The 15,965-nt window shown below is 42.8% G+C and overlaps 3 protein-coding genes across 3 annotated transcripts; 1 reads left to right on the top strand and 2 right to left on the bottom strand.

Moving 5' to 3' along the window:
- Positions 398 to 4,271, top strand: LOC8070182 (F-box/LRR-repeat protein 3). Its single transcript, XM_021461668.1, has 7 exons — positions 398 to 1,136; positions 2,187 to 2,309; positions 2,424 to 2,528; positions 2,652 to 3,051; positions 3,140 to 3,269; positions 3,361 to 3,655; positions 3,742 to 4,271. The coding sequence occupies exons 1-7, from the start codon at positions 477 to 479 to the stop codon at positions 4,009 to 4,011; spliced, it is 1,983 nt and encodes a 660-aa protein (XP_021317343.1). The 5' UTR covers positions 398 to 476; the 3' UTR covers positions 4,012 to 4,271.
- On the bottom strand, positions 4,656 to 8,585 carry LOC8082065. Its single transcript, XM_002449892.2, has 7 exons — positions 8,272 to 8,585; positions 7,013 to 7,204; positions 6,653 to 6,928; positions 6,202 to 6,304; positions 5,743 to 5,861; positions 5,481 to 5,627; positions 4,656 to 5,353 (listed from the first exon to the last, which is right to left on the bottom strand). Exons 1-7 carry the CDS (start codon positions 8,566 to 8,568, stop codon positions 4,763 to 4,765), a joined length of 1,725 nt encoding a protein of 574 aa, XP_002449937.1. The 5' UTR covers positions 8,569 to 8,585; the 3' UTR covers positions 4,656 to 4,762.
- On the bottom strand, positions 13,156 to 15,001 carry LOC110435413. Its single transcript, XM_021460923.1, has 3 exons — positions 14,627 to 15,001; positions 14,110 to 14,173; positions 13,156 to 13,560 (listed from the first exon to the last, which is right to left on the bottom strand). The coding sequence occupies exons 1-3, from the start codon at positions 14,740 to 14,742 to the stop codon at positions 13,261 to 13,263; spliced, it is 480 nt and encodes a 159-aa protein (XP_021316598.1). The 5' UTR covers positions 14,743 to 15,001; the 3' UTR covers positions 13,156 to 13,260.

Genomic DNA, 15,965 nt, shown 5'->3' with positions numbered 1-15,965 from the left:
TTATAATAGCATGTACACATGTGCGATTGTATCCGATTTCCAAAGGCATACAGTGATTGCGATTGTATCCGACTTTAGCTGGGACGTGTACTGCAACTCAACTGTATATACGTATGGCATTGTTGTCAAAAAAAAAAAAATGTACGCATGGCACTGCAGCTGCAGCACAGCACGTACTACTTGTACAAGTACACTAGGCGAGGCTATCATTGCATTATCACAAGTTCTCAGGGACCTGTTGGCGAAAACCACACAGACAACAACGTCATCCCACTACACCCGGGCCCATCTGTCAGTTACCTCAGTCACACTTCCTGCTTCCTGCTTCCTGCTTCCACCACCATTAATAAACAACGCAACACCCAAAGCTGAATGAAAGCTCCCCTCCCATTTTCTCTCCGGACCGCTCCACCCACCAGTCCACCACCCGCCCTCCCCTCCCCAGCTCCCCTCGCCCAGCGCATCACACCAGCGCGATGAGCCACGGCGACTCCGGGTCCAGCTCCGGCGTCGGCACCGGCGCGGGCGTGGAGTCGCTCTCGCTGGACCTCCTCGCCCACGCGCTGGCGGGCGTCGGTGACCCACGGGACCGCAAGTCGTGCCGCCTGGCGAGCCGGGGCTTCGCGCGCGCCGAGGCCGCGTCCCGCCGCGCCGCGCGGGTGCTCCGCCGGGAGGCGCTCCCGCGGGCGCTGCGCGCGTTCCCGGCGCTCTCCTCGCTCGACCTCTCCGCCTGCGCGGGCCTCGACGACGCCTCCCTCGCCGCCGCGCTGCCCGAGGCCCCGGCGCCGCTGCTGGCCGTCCGCCGGGTGCGGCTGGCGCGGGCCAGCGGCGTCGGGTGGCGCGGCCTGGAGGCGCTCGTGGCGGCGTGCCCCAGGCTGGAGGCCGTCGACCTCTCCCACTGCGTCGCCGTCGGGGACAGGGAGATGGCCGCGCTCGCTGCGGCGGCGGGGCTCAGGGAGCTCGTCATGGATAAGTGCCTCGGCGTCACCGACGTCGGGCTCGCCAAGGTCGCCGTTGGCTGCCCTGGCCTCGAGAGGCTCAGCGTGAAGTGGTGCCGTGAGATCTCCGACATCGGCGTCGAGCTGCTCGCCAAGAAGTGTCCCCAACTGCGCAGCGTTGACATCTCCTATCTCAAGGTAGCGTCTTTTTGTGAGTGGGATGAGTTGCGAGAGAATCACCGCACTTTGCATTACTGATTACAGGTGTTAATATACAACGAGTCCACTACCAGCCGATCCTATAATCTAGGCATGGAGGGATCAAGTCAAAGAGCTAAGAGTAAGAGCTAGTCTACAGCCGTTACATTAGGGAAGCTAACTGTATCCTAACCATACCCCTCAGTCTTGACTTTGGAAGGCCGAATGCAAAGACTGGCTTTGAACTCCTCGAACAAAGCTGCTGGCAGCCCTTTAGTCATGATGTCTGCTAGTTGCCGCTGAGTGGGTATATGCAGCACTCTGAACTGACCAAGAGCAACTCTTTCCCTGACAAAGTGTATGTCAATTTCGACGTGCTTAGGACTGAGAAATTTTGTATACTTATTACATTTGCTGTCCCAATCTCAAATTTGGTTAGTAGCGTCAGTAGGACTGAGAAACAATTTTTGAGATTGCTCTCATCAAATCAATTGATACTGTTTGTGAACGGACCACCGGACTTCTCCAGAATTCGTAGCATTCAATGATGTGTGGACTGACCGAGTACAGCGAGTGAAATGCTTCCATCAGAAATTGTTTGTAGGAAGCCGTTTCCATTATAAATTATTCGTATTATTTGTGTTTGGGCCAGTTCTCTCATGAATATTTGATGCATTTTCAGCTTTTCCTTGCTGGTAAAGTGTTGTTGCTTCTTACAACAACAACAAAAATAACAAAGAATATTTTGTCTCGACACAGCGTAAATCAGGAGCTCTGTGATCAGAAATGCTTAGCACCTTGACATTGCTTGGTCAATTCTTTATGTTAATTTTGGTTCTTGATGTCAGAATTAAAGTCCATTGGAATTCTGTTGAATGAACTTAGGTTCTGTCAATAAGTCTACTATAAATTTCACTTAGAAGGGTATGGTTCACTCGTCCATTTGAATACGTACATTGTATATAGTATATACCTAATGTGACTTCATGGTTCTGATTGTTTCTTGTTCGTATCCAAGAATGCTCAAATTTCTTATGTCTTGTTTCCTAGGTGACCAATGAATCCCTTAGATCACTTTCCACTCTTGAGAAGCTAGAGGACATAGCAATGGTCGGCTGCTTGTTTATAGATGATGATGGTCTACAAATGCTAAGTATGTGCAACTCGCTTCAGGTATAACACCTTGCAAGGATGCAGATCTCGTATGAACTTCATACTGTAAACTATGATGCCAGCTTTTCTTCTGTGCCTCTGTGCTTACTATATTTTCAATCTCACCTGTTTTAGAGTATTGATGTATCGAGATGTAACCATGTGTCTTCTCTGGGCTTAGCTTCACTCATAGATGATCAAAGATTTCTCCAAAAAATAAATGTTGGACACAGTTTGCATGTGAGTAGAGTTCCTTTCCTTCTCTTTGCCTTTTCAGAACAAACGATACAAACCCATGATTTCATTTAAGCAGTAAGATTCCCAATTCCAGTGGTTGTTCACCTTCTGTGATCGCACTTACAGGAGATAGAGACCTGTCTTCTGAGCAAATTATCAACAATAGGAGAAACTTTAACTGTTTTAAGACTCGATGGCCTTGAAATCTTTGCCTCAAATCTTCAGGCAATTGGTTCTACCTGCAAGAATTTGGTTGAGATTGGGCTTAGCAAATGCAATGGCATTACAGATGATGGTATCGTTTCACTAGTTGCTCATTGCTGTGACTTAAGGACTATCGACGTGACATGCTGTCATCTTCTTACAAATGATGCCCTTGCTGCAATCGCCGAGAATTGTAGAAAGATTGAATGCCTTCAACTGGAATCCTGCCCTTTTATAAGTGAGAAGGGACTAGAACGAATCACAACCCTCTGTTCCCACCTTAAGGAGATTGACCTCACTGACTGTCGCATTAACGATACAGGTAACTGAAAAATAGCAGGACCATTTTTTTTTATAGGAAAAGTTCATTCCTAAATTTGAGCTCATCATTTGAAATCACACTTTTTCAGCTTTGAAGCACTTGGCAAGTTGCTCGGAACTGCTGATCTTGAAGCTTGGCCTCTGCTCTAGCATTTCTGATGAAGGCCTTGTTTATATTAGTTCAAACTGTGGAAAGCTTGTGGAACTTGATCTATACCGGTAATCAATGCTTATATTTATGCTTCAGAAATTATTTATTGATTAATCATTGCTCTCTAAACTAAAGCACACTTGTTTATCTTTCCCACAGTTGTAGTGGTATTACTGATGATGGGCTGGCAGCTGTAGCTAGTGGCTGCAAGAAGATCAGGGTGCTAAACTTATGCTATTGCACCCAAATCACCGATGCTGGTTTGAAGCATGTAAGCGCTCTGGAAGAACTCACAAACCTGGAGCTGAGATGCCTGGTGCGCATCACGGGCATCGGGATCACCTCCATCGCCATTGGTTGCACTAGCCTGATAGAACTGGACCTTAAACGCTGTTACTCTGTGGATGATGCTGGCCTGTGGGCTCTTTCAAGATACTCCCAGAACCTTAGACAAGTAAAGAATTTGACAACTTCAGCTTCTCCTTTTGTAATTTGTGAAGCGTCAGGGACATTACAGGTTGCTGTCCTGTTTGTTTGCAGCTTACTATCTCCTACTGTCAAGTCACTGGCCTGGGCCTGTGTCATCTGCTGGGCTCACTGAGGTGCCTCCAGGACGTGAAGATGGTTCACCTCTCCTGGGTCTCCATTGAAGGGTTTGAGATGGCGCTGCGAGCCGCGTGTGGGAGGCTGAAGAAGCTGAAGCTGCTGGGTGGGTTGAGGTCTGTGCTCTCCACCGAGCTGCTCCAGATGCTGCAGGCTTGTGGCTGCCGTGTCCGCTGGGTCGACAAGCCACTCGTCTACAAGGGATGAGCTTGAACTGGCCTGGCAAATCAAGGAGACAGGCATCCTTGAGGTCAGCAACAGTACCCAGCTGACACTGTAGAAGATCATGTAGGTGAGACTGATGGTGTTTGTAACCTGTTCTTCAATGCAATGTGCAAACTTTCAGAGTTCCCACATTATATGATTACTGTCCATTTTCAGAACTCGTCTCTGTAACTGGCATTTCTGGCCTGAACTTTGTAAGATCACCTGCATCTGAATTCAAAGTTTACCCCCACTTTGGTCCATTTCTTGCCTGAATATTTGCAAACAGTCCCCAAACTTCTCTAATTAGATCCCTATAAACTGGATCGTATTTATTTAATTATTTTAACTGCATATAGCATCGTGTATTTACAACCAACACCCTGGTTGGAATCACAACCCGATAATTAAAATATTGCCCCTGCTTATTTACAAACATCAGGGACAACCAAACAGCAAGCATTCAGCATTCTCAAGTTTAACATTTGTTCACTGAATTCTTTCCTCTAACACGTAATCCTGCAGTACTGCTAATACACAGCCAAATCCAAATATAACAGTAGTCGTTCCTTCAAGCCTCAGCAACAAACGCTAATCTTTCTGCTCCTCCTGCGATGGCTGACGATACAATCGGCACAAATCTGGATTCAAGCCTAAACTCATGAAGTCATAAGTAAGTTCAAGTTATCTATACTATCAATAGTCAATACTGCCTATCAGTCTTTTTCCTTTCTGTTTTCTTGGGGCTCATCAGTTAGTCCAACCGGTTGTCAGTGTCATCCTCATCCTCTGCAAGCTTGTCGATCAGCATCTCCATCGTCTCGATGTACCTCGGCATGTAATGGTCTCTGATCATGGTTCTTGCCAGCCGGATCTTGCCATACATGCTGCGAGGGGTCTCATAGATGGCAACTACCTCATTCTGGTGGCATTGCTCACCGGTGCTCAGCTCTTCCGGTTCTGGCAGCTCAACCATGTGCATGATTCTGCCCGGAGGGTACAGCTGGTGTGGCTCCTGAGAGGCCATTCGCGATGATCGAAAGGCCTTCAGAAGCTGATCCATGTGTTCTTGGTATGTTGCTTTCTCCTCTAGGTCAGTCTCCACAGCATCTGATCTCTGATGATTGAGTTGTCCAGGATAGCATGAGGCTGGTTCTCCTGCAGTTGTTGGCTTCTCAGTGTTTTGCTCTGTTCCTCTGTATGCAGACATCAATGCTGGAATGCCCTGAGTGGGGTTCACCAGAGACTTCAGAATTTGCGTATTAACAGCGACAGAAGACCAGCAGGACAGTGCAGAGTGCTTCTGTACAGCGGCACACACATTTTCTGAAAGGTTCAACTCATCCTGGGATGCCATGAGGAATCAATTCAGTGAATTACAAATAAAAAAACATCAAGGAACGGAGACTAGCCACATCAGTAAGGCACTAATATAATGATTTACTTCAAAGAACATGGTGTTTAGGGTTTACCATAGAAGTGTGGTCAGAGTCAGACCCTGCGTTCGATACAAAGGGAATGTGGGATCGCATCAAATTCACAGAGCTATTTACGAAACCCAAGATTCTTGTTTGCTGAATTTGTTCTTGGAGGTCTGGAGCCCATGATGATGCCATAACCTGCAGAAGATTTTTAGACAATTTAAAGGCTATTATTGGAGATAAAATGTGTTTGATAGTTCAAGATGTCACTACTATAGTAGTACTACTTTGAAACTCAGGAAACATGGGGTACCTCTGTGCGAAGGTTCGCAGAGGAAGCTTTGCTGAAAGATGGCACAATGTCGTTTTTGTTGACAACAGAGGTAACGAAGTCTTTGCCTGACTCAGCCAAGTCCCAGGTCATGCAAGCCGCTGTACAGGAGCACTTCAAAGTGTTAGAATACCATAAGAGCACATCTGATAACAGGTGTTTATTGGCACATCTTGCAACCAGATACCAAGAAAAGGGAATGTGACAGCTTTGTTGTGGAAACTTATGATTGGTCCTACATAGTACTCTGTTTTATATTAACTACTTTTATATTTCAATACTAAGAAATCCTATCAGTGTATAGTGTTGACAAGAATCCATGGCAGTGAACTTTTCTGTTCTTAAGTTAGCATGCCATGATTTTATTTTATTACTTTTTTTTTTGGTTGTTGATATTGATGTGTTTGACAGCCAAATCTTAATTTCTACTTGAATTTGTACCTGGTCCAAACGCAGTACATGAGGATGATGATAACCTATTGTCCTCGCGTAGAATGTATGTTAATATCGCAGCAATACCAGCTCCCATTGAATGCCCAATGATCTAAAATTAGATTAAAATAGTGCAGCTCTGTTAGCCAGAAGCAAATTCGAAGCATTATTACCTATTTACTTCAGCTTCAGATATGCAGTATTTTTCAATTGAACTTTCCCAATATTGATTGCTTAAGAGGACAAACAGACACATTATTACTCATATTAGGTTCACTGAGTTCCTTGTAAACTAAACAACCAAGTACTAGGGATCATTTTTTTCAGTTAACCAAAATAAATCAGTAACTGATATTAACTTAATATCGTAATAACACCTGTTGTTTGACAACATAAATTAAATCCCCATCCACATCTTTCATGGCGTACACTGTAATTGGATCAGAAACTGTTAAATTACCTTTACTCTGTAGTCTGGGAATTGTTCGACTGCTTTCCTTAGGCAGGGAATTGCCTGATCTGCAATCCAACGAGCGGCAGCAACCATTCCACAATGCGCATATCCAGCCACTAAATTGGATCTACGTCCATCTTGTAATAATACTGAATGATGGAATGGAACTTCTGCAGCAGTAGCGGCAGTCAGACGATCCTTAGTGCTGGTCGCTCCCCGAATGAAAAGGAGGAAGGATTTGGTACTTCCATCGCGGACAACCGTGAATGCAGGTTTCATAAACTGAATAGAATAACAAAGTTCTATGAGGTATCTCCACTTGCAATGTATGGTGTAGAACATCAGCTGATTCAGAGTAATGCAAACCTGTGACTTCGACTTCCTTATGAGAATGTCACTCTGTCCATAACCACCAAACTCTAGAAACACTTCATATGGTTTCTTTGAGAAGAACATGCAGAGTCTGAGGTATCTGAGAAGTCCAATCAGCTCCTGCCTTACTCCAGGACCATCCAGGGGCACAGAACTACTGCCAGTGTACTCATGCTGAAGATTGCCCTGGAAATGAGCGTTAATGTGAGAATGCTTTTCAGATATGTCTATCAAAGAATATCACCAAAGCAGATGGCTGAAATCATGAGTTTTCACTAACAAATCATATGGATTAACGTTGATTCTTTACATCTCACCAGAGATATAGCAAACTTTTTGGTTCCTTTCAAAAAAAAAGCCTGTCAGTTGGAAAATCAGGCAATAAAATTGCATTTTTCTGAAATTGAAAAATTGGGAAGGCTTCTACTCCCTCCGATCCAAATTATAATCCGTTTTGACTTTTTAGTACATCCATTTTGCTATGCGTTTAGATATAATAATATATCTAGATACATAGTAAAATGGGTGAACCAAAAAAGTCAAAGCGACACTGGAGTGAGAAGCAAAGCTAGAGAGGGTAATTTGTCAGAAATAGAAATTATCCAGAATCCTTTAGAGCTGCCAATGCAAGTTGTTTAGTTGCCAAAAAATTTTGCAAAATTTTTCAGATTCCCCGTCACATCGAATCTTTAGACACATGCATGAAGTATTAAATATAGATAAAAATAAAAACTAATTGCACAGTTTGGTCGAAATTGACGTAACGAATCTTTTGAGACTAGTTAGTCTATGATTGGATAATATTTGTCAAATACAAACGAAAAAGCTACAGTGTCGATTTTGCAAAATATTTTGGAACTAAACAAGGCCTAAGTTAACTGACAGAACATATTCTATTTGTCAACCTCGAAAACTGAAAAAAGAAGCTAGATGTTCAATTGTTCATGCAAAAATTCCGAGCTACCATAACATGATTGATTAGTAAAAAGAAAAATTGCAACAGCGCAGACCAAGGTAGCATCTGTTACTCCATTCCATTGGATCCTAAATCCAGAAAGTACGCCAAAAAAAAATCATTATTTTTCTTCAGTTGCTCCTTTATTTTCTCGACAGAAACAAGAACAATCAAGCAAGTTTGAAACACACTATAAGATCAAAAAAAAATTCCTACTTCATTGTGGTTGAACAGAGCCGCATTTCTATTAACACACGCGCGCGCCGCCGCCTTCCTACGACGATCACACACACAGCACCTGGATGCGCATGTAGTGGTTGATCCCGAAGGCGATGTCCGCGAGCGGCCACTTGCCGAGCGTCTCGGCGAACGCGAACCCCGCCGTCCTCGCCGCCACCGCCAACGCCTCCCTCCAGCTCGCCGGCGCCCGCTCTGGCCACCTCTCCTCTTCCTCTCCCTCCTCCGCGCTCCTCCGCCGCCGCCTCGCCGCATCGATCGTCACGGCGTCGCCGGACGCCGAGGAGAGGCGCCCCGACAGCGCGACGTACACTATGGCCGCCGTCCCCGCCGCCGACGCCACCCGTTTCGCCCCCATGCATTCCTCTGCGATCGACGGTGGTGCGCGCTGGTGGGGGGAGGCGGGAGCCGGTGGTGGTCTGGTGGAGTGGAAGCGTGGCCGGAGTGGACGCCTAAAATTGGGAGGACGGATGGACAGAATTACCCCTTGTTTCTAAGTTTGAGAAAAGCTGATGACATTTTTTTGAGAGATAAAGTTCGATGACATTTGATTATGTGATTGCTGTAATTTGTATCACAAAACATAGAAAACAGAATAAAAGTGAAATAGATAATCGACTCACTGTTATTTTTGTTTTGCGAAACCCAGTACGCATCCTTTTCTCATACATGTATGGAGATTGATGAAATTACCTACCAATGAACATTTAGAAATTGTCTATCATCTTCTGAAACATATAAAAACAGATAACCGTACCCGTGCAATTCCTATACCACTATAAACGCCTTGAAGAGGCTTAGGGGATACTCCTTATTTACTTCCCTATGTTATGGTTTTTCTAGATGCATAGAATACATGCTACACATCTAGATATGCAAATATATTTAAATACGTAATAAAATATGTATTTAGAAAAGATAGAACCATGTAGAATTTAGAATGAATGGAGTGGATGATATAGAATTGACAAAGCGTCATCTACATCACATGATGACCCGTGCATCATCACGGACAACTAAAAAATAATTAGTTCAAAATACAACACTCATATTGGGGCAGACACTCAAAACACATGGAACATGCATGTTGCATTCAAGAAACTTAACCAACGGAGCAAGTTGCTGCTTCCCCTTTATGTCATTTTTATTATTTTTTTCTGCCTACTATATATATTTAGATAAGTTAGTACAAAGGGAGTATTATTCAAGGATCGTGCCATTATTATCCCCGAAACACTCGAACACCGCAAACAAAACACACTGTTGCAACCTTGTGCAAATTGTTAGAGGCTGCAAATAAATCGAACTCACATCAGACTATATGAAAAACTCCAAACGCATCCATGCAAAGAACCTCCTTTTATCAGCTTGCCTTTGTTCTGCCTTTTGGCCGGAGGGCATTTTGGGGAAGCCGACATGAGGGCATCAGCGCGGTGGATGCCATTGCCAATGCCTATTCTTGGGGAATAGGATATTCCTGTGGCGCTACCCGGAAGATCCTGATCAGCTGCCGTAGTGACGCCTTGCAAGCAACTCGAGAAAAAGCACTTTTAGGTCTTGTTTAGATGTGAAAAATTTTGGATTTCGCTACTGTAGCACTTTCGTTTGTTTGTGGTAAATATTATTCAATCATAGACTAGCTAGGGTCAAAAGATTCGTCTCGCGATTTACAGTCAAACTGTGTGATTAGTTTTTGTTTTCGTCTATATTTAATGTTTCATGCATGTGCCGCAAGATTCGATGTGACAGGAAATCTTGAAAACTTTTTAGATTTTGAGGTGAACTAAACAAGACCTTACTACTGTAAAAACGAACTCAAGAAAAGGCATGTATTACCCACGTGCACACACTGTGGGAAAGGTCTAGTTGACGTTATACTTGCTGGTCGATCAAAATAAATTTCCGGCCGAGGTAGTACAGGTTTGAGACATGCATGGGAGTACATGGATTTTTTTTTTCGTCGACGTATTATTAATTGGAAATCAGCTAGAACTTTTAACACCTATATGTTTTAAATATTTCCTCTTCCTTGTGATTTAGGAGTAATATATCTTTTTTAATGAAATACGTGCAGTGTATGTTCTTGTGAAACACCGATCTGGTATTTTGGATAAGAGGGGTGTCGGTTTGAGATGAACCGTTCCAAACTTATATCATATCTGGTTTCGAGAATGGATTCATCCGGTATATATATGGGTCAGTCCCACATCGTCCGATGATGGTTTTGTGTGCCGAATGAGTCCATTAATTCTACAAAATGAGTTACCATGACTCCATGAGCGCTACCAGGAGCAATTCGATGATGGACGTACGGGCTCAGTTCTTGACGCAAACCAAACACCATGGTTAGATTCATATATAGCGGGTTTATCTCACAATAAATACTAATTGTTAATTGATGGTGGATGAGGTGGCGATGGATGAGTCCATTCCATTTATTCATAATCATAAATAGAATAGAAATAGCCAAAAACAAATGATGCCCACTACCACGTTTGTTCTTCTCAAACTGAACATCTCACAAATGTGGAAACACCTAAGGTCCTACTGTGGCCAATGGGGATCTTTTTTTTTAAAAAAAAGAAAACGACATCAAATTAGGTATAAGTTCTCTCGCTACATTATTGATCAGTGAGCTGGGCCGCCTCTGTTTGTGACGGCCTATTACCAGCCCATAAAGTTCATTAAACACGCTTGGTCTGCAAGGCATTCTCCCTCTATCTCCCAACAAAAAAGAGAAATCGAGAGAGAGAATTTTTTCAGAGGAAAAAAAAAGAAGAAAAAAACTGGGAAATCAAGTCAATGATTTGTTTGGATCCTCATAGAGGGAAAATGATATATCTGTCCCAAGGACCTAAATGTGTATGCATGCATGCGCATGTGCATGTGCTTAATATATACAACGTACAGTAGGAGCTTTCTAGCCTACTGTAGATACAACGTGCTTTGCCTGTACCTGCATGTATGTAGCCATACCGGCTGCTAGTCCAATGGAACCGCACACACGTGTCTTACGACCAGTGGCTAAAGCAGAGCAAGCACCACAGTACCACAAGTATATAGAGTGTTGTTTTATCAAAAAAAAGTATATATATAGAGTGTTTATAATCCATTGTATTCTGATAGCTAGTCCTTGATCAATGAAGATAATGATAAAGAATCTGTAGTACAGTGCCCACAAGGATGATTCCCGCCGGCCTATTTGCTCTGAATTTATGCCGCCTTTATTTGGTAATTTTACCTACACATTATGTGCTTGAATTTTTTATTGTTCGGATAATATATAATTTTGACATTTCAGTATAAGAAAAACTATAAAATTTCTTGTGTGTTATATATTCTTTTAATTAAACTAATGTGTTATATTATCTAAAATCCTCTAAAAATTAAGGGAGATGTCTAGCCAACAACTGGTTGATTTAGCTTTTTCCATCAACTGAATTTTTCGCATGTACTTACGCTATCTTATAGTTATATTTACACCATCTTATTGCTATTTTTACAACGATTTCTTCAGTGTAATTTATTAGACAGAGTGATGTAATTTAAGAATAACACAAATATATGTCAAAATTTTCAAAAAAAAAATACAAATTATTTCTATACATTCCAGACATCATAGAAATATTTGTCAATTTTATTCACAAGTATCATCAAATTATTCATAAATTTTAGAACAAATTTATCGAGATAAAAACAAACGAACTGGAAAGATGAAAGCAAACAAACCAGAAAGGTGATCTGCTTCACACCAGTTAGCTTGTGAAATTGTGATGTGTAAGCGACATTGATACATGACGGTTGCTCGGACGTGGTCATCCGCGACGTGCACTGCGGACCAGGCCACGACATGAGTAAGGGTGGGGTGGTGCCTCAGCTCAGAATCCGGTCGATTGGAAGCTCCAAATCAACCGGTTGACCATTAGCATTTCTGAAATTGAGACACCTAAAATATGGCAACTCTTTTATTTTGCCGTTGACATGCAGCAAGCGCGCCCTGCATCAAGTCTGCTAGCATGCATATGGCTCCCGGCAAATTAATGAGAATCGTTTCCATTTCTTACGGCGGTCACGGTGGTGAGTGTATGTGTGTGTGAGAGAGAGCGCGCGTAACTGCGAGTGCGTGAGAAAACTAACACCGTATGTCCCAACTATAGGGCCTTGTTTACTTTCCAAATTTTTTGCAAAATTGCTACAGTATCTCTTTCGTTTGTATGTGACAAATATTGTCCAATCATAGACTAACTAGGCTCAAAAGATTCGTCTCGTCAATTTCGACCAAACTGTGTAATTAGTTTTTATTTTCATCTATATTTAATACTCCATGCAAACGTCTAAAGATTCGATGTGACGGGGAATCTGAAAAATTTTGCAAAAAATTTGGAAAACTAAACAAGGCCCATTTTGGTTTTTTTTTCGAAACATGACTTTTGGTGTACGCACCTAATATATATATATATATATATATATGTGGATACATATAAAAGCCCAAACAACCTATGCATTAATTGGAACAGAGGGATGATGCACTACTGGAATTCTGTTCTTTGCCGACTGCCAAAAGCAGTCGGCAAAGGCCCTAAAACAGGTGGCAAAGGCTTTGCCGACTGCTTTACACGTGGCAGTCGGTAAAGAACACGTGGCAAAGAATTCGTCGGCAAAAAAACCTTTGCCACCTGCCAAGAGAAAAGCAGTCGGCAAAGCCTTTGCCACCTGCCAATTTGGCAGTCGGCAAAGGGAACAAACGCCGTCGTGAGATGACGGAGCTCTTTGCCGACTGCCTTTTTTGGCAGGTGGCAAAGGGCTCTTTGCCGACTGCCTTTTTTGGCAGATGGCAAAGGATTCTTTGCTGACCGACTTTATTAGCAGGTAAAATAGCTTTTTCTATACAATTTAAAATATATTTAATATACTTGAATAAGAACATGCGTACAACACTCCAACATGACCTAATACACACGATTATATATATTAATAGTAGTCCAACATGAATCCACTAAATACAAATATGTCCTAGTGTTGCATCAACATAACAACAAAGTACACAAAGTCACGCAGACTTTTGGCACCCATCTACCCAAATCTTCTCTAAATATTTGGCATCAACATAACAAACTCTTTGCACAACCACAGAACTGAGAGTACTAGCTAAACATTTACTAAAAGGAGTAACATTGGACATAGTCCGTCTGATGCGGTAGCGATCCTCGATCGCTGTCCGCTTCTCACATCCGATGGCTGGCGAAGTTTCTCGGCCCTTGGCTGTCGTGCTCCCTGGGAAGCAAGCAGCAGCCAGGGCGCAGCGACAGGGGAGGAGATGCAGATCTGTAGCGGTTTGGTTCTTCCTTCTCTGTATGCAGACGACAAGAAAATGAACAGTAGAAGCTAATAAGAACTTGCACATTGATACTAATCCATACAGAAACTTGTAAAAATCACAGGAAAATAACAGTAGATCCAAATATTATAAAATTATTAGATTCATAACATAATCCTCTATCTTTTTAAAATATGTTTGCACATGTTATTCTAACCAAAATTTCTTTATTTATTGTAATGCGCAGAACTTGAATAAATGCGAAATAAATTTTCGAGGGATCTACAAATTTCAACACCAGTTTTATTGGATCTTTTGTGAATCCCTTAGCTTGAGAAATCCATATGCACATGTGTTTCTTCAAACTGGTTACTTATTGGTGTGATGATAATATATGAATGATTATTCTTGATAGTTAGTATTTCACATTTATATAGTAGCTGTTTTGTTTTTATTGTCCAAAGTAATCTGGAGTTGACACAAAAGAAGGGCATCACAATGGCATATAAACAAAAGGATGTGCACGTCTTAACCTGAATGAAGGCAATATCATAACCTGAATAAGAAATAATCACGACTTACCACCATGGCCATCATAAACACCAAAAAAGGATGTGCAGTCATCAAGGTCTGGGAACGCAGCATGCTGCAACACAATGCACGAGAGATCATAAGCTTTTAAAGCAGAGTATACATGCTAATGATCCATTCAAAATGATGTAAACAAGCTGGTGTGTGCCAGCTTTCGTCATAAATCAACTGAGAATCAATCCATCAGCACTAGTAGTGAGCTCCCAATGCGAATGCAACAGACCACTCAGGCTTTTTGCTTATAATAGAGAGGGACACCATTGGTTTATTCTAGATTGACCATGGGAAACAACAATTGGCCACTTGGTTCACCATGCAAATCTATAGACACATAATAACAGGATCGCGCATCGGACACTAGGCAGCCACAAATTCGCACAGGCATAGACGCATCTCGCCCTCAAATCGTTCCCATCCCAGCTGTGCCAGCACGGAACGGAACCACAATTGCGGAGGCAATCCCATTCCAACCCAATAGGAAGCCGCGAGGGAAGCGGAAGCAACTCACCGCGTCCTCCATGGTGGTCCGCCACCCTGCATGGACGAGAGGCCGAAGCGGACGCGGCTGTTCTCCCCATCGGCGGAGAGCTTGTCCGTCTTGGGCGTGCTGAGGTACACCCCCATCTGCTCCTCCCGCCTGGCCGGCCCGGGTAGCAACCCTGCACCGCAGCAAAATCACATGGGCACGTCTTAACCTTCTGCACGTCGAGCCCCCGCAGTCGCGTCTGCTTCTCCTGCTCCCGCAGGATGATGAAGGGGCGCCCGAACTCGTCGAAGGCGAGCGCCATCGCCGGCGCTCGGTCCGGATCCGAGGCGGCCGAGGCGGAGTCAGAGGCGGCGGCGCGGCGCGGGCGGCGTGGTGCGGGGCGGGGAGGGAGGCGGCGTGGTGCGGGGCTGGGGGAGAGGGCGGCGCTGGGTGCGGGGCTGGGGGAGGGGCGGCGCGGTTCGGGGCTGGAGAGGGGCGCGGCGCGGTTCGGGGCTAGGGGAGGGGCCGCGCAGTGCGAAGGATGGGGAGAGGGCTAGGGTTTTGCCTCTATTTTATATACTTGTGTTTTCTATCCAACGGCTCTGATTTATTAGGGGTTCATCCAACAGATGAGATACATCGGGCCGTATAATGTTGGCCCAAAAACCGTTGAATGGGCTGAATTGCACTTTTCTTTTTCAAATATTCTCTAAATTGAATAAGACATAATTTTGAAACTATAAATAAATTCAAATAAAAAATCAACTACAAAATTTTAGAAATTATTGATATATACATTTTGTGTCGATCATTTCTCCATCCAAATTAAATTTTAAAATACGAAAACTTCAAACAATATTGTTTGAAAAACTCAAAATTCAAATTGGAGAAATTCAAACGTAGTTTTCCATGACAAAATGATTTCAAATGAAAACATTGTGAACTATAAAGTTCTATAACTTTTAAAGATCTAAAACTTTCATTTTGGTCATCTTTTCATTTGACATTATCAATTCAAAATTTGAATTTAAAAAAAATCAACTTGAAACAACATTTTTAGAGAGTAAATGATTTCAGTTGATAAAGTCATGAAGATCTACAACTTTTATTTTAGTCATTTATTCATCTCACAAAGTAATAGTAACATTGTTCATAAATTTTAAAAATTCGAGCAAGTTGTGAACGTTAGATGTACAAAACCCAAACATTTCCACATGTGATCATATTGAAAATGTGTGGGTTTTGTTCATCTGATACTACAACTTGCTCCAAACTTTCTCAATTTTTTTATAGCTTCCACATGTCATAACATTAAACCTCAAAAAGTTTTGTGATTTTTTAACTTTTTTTGCTATATTTCATTAATTAATTTCTTTAAATT

This window comes from Sorghum bicolor, chromosome 5, assembly GCF_000003195.3.
Source record: "Sorghum bicolor cultivar BTx623 chromosome 5, Sorghum_bicolor_NCBIv3, whole genome shotgun sequence".
In the NCBI taxonomy this organism is placed as follows: Eukaryota; Viridiplantae; Streptophyta; class Magnoliopsida; order Poales; family Poaceae; genus Sorghum; species Sorghum bicolor.
The sequence above is the reverse complement of the archived record's forward strand: the minus strand, read 5'-3'. Positions and strand labels throughout refer to the sequence as shown.